Below are 4,723 nucleotides of genomic sequence, written 5' to 3'. Positions count from 1 at the left end.
TCATACACTGCTGGTGGGACTGTAAAATGGTACAACCATTGTGGAAAGCAGTATGGTGATTCCTTCAAAAGTTGGAATTAGAAATACCATTTGATCCAGCCATTCCATTACTAGGTATATATCCTAAAGTGAGAGCCATGATAAGAACAGACATATGCACACCCATGTTCATCGCAGCACTATTTACAATAGCCAGAAGATGTAAACAACCTAGGTGTCCATCAACTGAGGAATGGATAACCAAACTATGGTACATACACACAATGGAATGCTATGCAAACCTAATGAATAATGTAGAATCTGCAAAACACTGCATAACATGGGTGAACTTGGAGGACATTCTGCTGAGTGAAATAAGTCAATCACAGAAGGATAAATATTGTATTAGTCCATTATTGTAAAAGTCAAGGAAAGGTTTAGATATGGAAGGAAATTTTCTTTGTTGGTTATCAGGGGTGGGTGGGAGGGAAGTGTAAGGAGCACTGTTAGATAGGTAGAGATAAGTATTGATTTGGGTGAAAAGAAGGGCAATGTACCAAATGTGAGTGATCAACATGGTGGCATTGAGGAAGAAAGACATACAGAGGTACATGGGAGGTACAGACAACAAAGATGAACCCTTTTGCGCATACAGTACTGTATCGTCAGTGAAGGCAAATATGAGTATATGGGTGGGTAGATGGGTGGACAGGCTGAACTATTAGTTATGTCGATGAAGCAGGGAATGTACCCAAGACCATGTATAGGGTTGGCAGACAGTGGTCTTATAAGTGTTATTTGTATGATCTGTAAGAATTCCCAGGTGTATAGTAGAGCTGAAAAGGGGCAAGGTTGTGGTCACTGCTTGGTCACAGCCAGCTACCCAGAGGGACCAAGTAGTTGAACCAGTGGGCTCAGGACCATAATTGCAGGGGACATCAAGCTCAATTGGCATAACATACTACACAAAACATTGTTCCACCTTCTACTTTGGTGAGTAGCAACTGGGATCTTAAAAGCTTGCAAGCAGCCACCTAGTTGCAACAATGGGTCTCTCCTCATCCAGAGCAAAGAAGAATGAAGAAAACCAAAATTCATGGAAACAATTAGTCCTAGCGACTGGTACACCATGTGATCCTCAGCCTATACAACTATGAGACCAGAAGAACTAGATGGTGCCTGGCTACCATTGTCAGCCACTCAGAGGGGAATCCATGTAGGAGATCCTGGATAGAGAGAGAGAACAATGGGAACAAAACTCAAAATCATTTGGAAAAAAAACAAGGGGTGGGGAAACCAGGTTTGCTGGTCTGATATAGCCTGATGGAACCACTGAGACTATGGCCTCCAGCTGCCCTTCAGGTCTGGAATTGAACCCATACCTGTGGCTTCCAGCAAAACAAAAGACAGGCATATGAATTAAACATTTACCTGAGGCAGATACACTCCTTGGAAAGAACAATCATGGGAGAAAGAAGGGCTATTTATGCACAGGGAGACAGCTAAGGGGGCAAGAGTGCATGGAGGGATGGACACAGGGAAGAGGTAACTATCGGGAGGAAGTGGGAAGGGAGCTATTGCATTGGAGTAAATTGTAGTCAATATCATGAGACAAAGTGTATGTGAACTGCTATATGGAAAGTGAATTTGCTCTGTAAATTTTCACCCAAATCACAAATAAAAACAAAACAACAACAACAAAAAAAAACTAACAGCCTGATATTGGTACAATGACAGACACATAGACCAGTGGAATGGAATTGAGAACCCAGAAGTAAATCCAACCGCCTATGGACAGCTGACATTTGATAAAGGGCTGAAACTCATTAAATAGGAAATCTGTCTCTTTAACAAATAGTGCTAGCAAAACTGGATATCCATTTGCAGAAAAATAAAACAGGATCCATATATTTCACCATATACAAAAACTAACTCAAGGTGGATCAAATGCGAAATGTAAAATCATAAAGATCATCAAGGAAAAAAGGGGCAAACTTAGGGACCCTAACAGATGGCATGAATACACTATCAAACATAACTGAACATACAAACAGCAAAAGACACACTACACAACTGGGACCTTCTAAAAATTAAACATTTATGACCATCAAAAGACTTCACCAAACAACAATGAGCTAGCATCTCACCCCAGCACTAATAGCAAAGTTCAAAAAATCAGAAAATAACAAATGCTGGCAAGGGTGTAGAGACATGGGAGCCAACATACACTGCTGGTGGCACTGTAAATGGTGCAACCACTGTGGAAAACAGTATGGCACTTCCTTTTAAGAAACTGGAAATAGAAATATCATATGATCCCGCAACTACACTACAAGGTATATATCCTAGAGAAATAATTGCTGTGACACAAACAGATATATGTATGCCCATGTTCATCACAGCACTGTTCACGATAGCAAAAAGATGGAAACTAAATACCCATCAACTGAGGAATGGCCCAACAAACTATAGTACTTACACACAAGGAATACTATGCAACTTTAAAGAACTACAAAACATCTCATAACATGGATAAACTTAGAGGCCATTAAGCTGTGTGAAGTCAGTCAATCACAGAAGGATAAATGTTGTATTAGATCACTATTGTAAAAAATTAAGAAAGGGGTTTCACACAAAAAGAAGTATTATTTGATGGTTACCAGGAGTGGATGGTGAAGGGAAGGTAAACCACTAACTACAGGGTAGATATCTGGTAACTTGGGTGAAGGGGAAAATAAATAAATAAATAAAGCTTATTAGTAGTTACTAGGGCAGATGAGAGAGGAAAATGGAGGTCTGTCACTTAAGGGGTACTGAGTTTCTGTTAAGGGTGATGAAAATACTTGGATACAAACAGTGGTCATTGTTGCACAACATGATGTATACAATGGATATCATTGAATTGTACATGTAAAAATGGTTGAAATGGCAAATGCTTTTGGTATATATATTTTACACAATACAAACACCTCTGAAATAATATTTCTAAGTAAAAAATGTGGGGGGAAAAAAACTAGTAAGGATGAAGAAATCAAGGAAAAGAAATCTGCGGCACTTTGGCAGAAAGATCCTGACTGACAATCAAGTCATTAATAAGAAAGAGAGGAAGTTTTACCTGGGCACTCAAATGTCAGGTTATGTAATGGAGGCACCATTCTTAGAAGTTGGGCTGCAGTCATGGTGGACCTTTTCTTAATCTCACTGCTTCCCTTACCTCTAAATAAAGATGAAGGCTGATTTGATAGCCTATTGATCATATCAAACAATATTTTTCTGTTCATTCTTCAAAACAATTTTTTTTCTCTTCATAGTGGTGTGCTTGACAATTCAGGAGGGAAAATACTTGTTCGGAAAGTTGCTGGACAGTCTGGTTATAAAGGCAGTTATTCCAACGGTGTCCAATCTTTGTCCCTCCCACGATGGAGAGAGTCCTTCATCATCTCAGGTATTCCCAGACGCTGCAGAAATGCGTAAACATGGTTTAGGTTAAGTGGCCTCACAGGGTGAGATGTGTTCTTTTCAATGTGTTGTTTTTGTTTATGACCCACTCCATTGCATAAAAATCAGAAGCATTAGTTTTTCTGATAATTAGAAACATAGAATAGTTACAATTGAATTATAATTATCAGTGATAAATCACCACCAAACCAAAGCTGGAAATATTAAAAAGTTCCAATTGTTCATTTCGAACACATTGCAGTTAAAAGCTCAACCAAGCTTTTAAATAAGTGAATTATATTTAAAAACCTGGGTTATTGAACTAGTTTTTGGTTAGGCCAAACATACCTCCTAGCTATAACCCTATTCCCCAGATTTCTGGTAGATGAATAGATAAAGACATAGGCTTTCTGAGAACTGAGCTGAAACTTCAGATTTTAAATAATTTTTATTTATTTAATTTTGTTTCACTATTCTTAAATATATAAGAATTTTCTAGATAATCATTTCTCACTCTTTTTTTTCTTCCAAAGAGGTGATGTCAATGTGCTAATAACTAATATTATTTTACAATGAAAAAAGGTAATCAAGTATCGTTGTCCTATTGTGATCTACCTTCCTTCTTTTACTACTTTTTGAAAAATCCCCGACCAACCTTTTATTTTGAATTTTTTATATTTACAGAAAAAGACTAGTACAATGAATACCCATATTCCCTTCACCTAGATTCACCAGTTGTTAAAATCTGACTACATTTGCTTTACCTATTGCTCTATATTTTGTCCTGAACCATATGAAAATAAACTGCAGACCTTTAAATACTTTAGCACACATCTTATAAGAAAATTTTCCTCAGTAACCACAATAGCAGAATCTTACTTGAAAAAATTAACATTAATTTAGTAATGTTGTTGTTTAGCTGTCTTCAAGTTGGCTCCAACGCACAGTGATCCTATGCACAACAGAGCGAAACACTGCCTGGTCCAGTGCCATCCTCACAGTCTTTGCCATGCTTTACACCGTCATTGCAACCACTGTGTCAATTCATTTTGTTGAGGGTCTTCTCTTTTTCATTAACCGTCTACTTTACCAAAGACCAAACTCACTGCCGTGGACTTGGAACCGACTCATAGCGATCCCTCCTTGAGTTTCTGAGGCAGTATCACTTCAGAAGTAGATTATCCAACCTTCTTTCCGTGGAGTGGCTGGTGGGTTTGAACAGCCAGCCTTTTGATTAGCAGTCAAATGCCTTAGGCACTACACCAGAGCTCGCTCGCTCACGCTCTCTCTCTCTCTCTCTTTATAT

At 38.4% G+C, this 4,723-nt stretch overlaps 1 protein-coding gene across 1 annotated transcript in view; it reads left to right on the top strand.

Moving 5' to 3' along the window:
- VIT (vitrin) overlaps nucleotides 1-4,723 on the top strand; it is a 150,330-nt gene that overhangs the window by 12,716 nt on the left and 132,891 nt on the right. The window contains exon 3 of the mRNA XM_007945083.1: nucleotides 3,291-3,424. Coding sequence (XP_007943274.1) covers nucleotides 3,291-3,424 — 134 coding nt within the window. The remainder of the gene's footprint in view (nucleotides 1-3,290; nucleotides 3,425-4,723) is intronic.

The sequence above is a fragment of the Orycteropus afer genome, unplaced genomic scaffold (assembly GCF_000298275.1).
Source record: "Orycteropus afer afer isolate SDZICR_OR568_19922 unplaced genomic scaffold, OryAfe1.0 scaffold00131, whole genome shotgun sequence".
NCBI lineage: Eukaryota > Metazoa > Chordata > Mammalia > Tubulidentata > Orycteropodidae > Orycteropus > Orycteropus afer.
The sequence above is the reverse complement of the archived record's forward strand: the minus strand, read 5'-3'. Positions and strand labels throughout refer to the sequence as shown.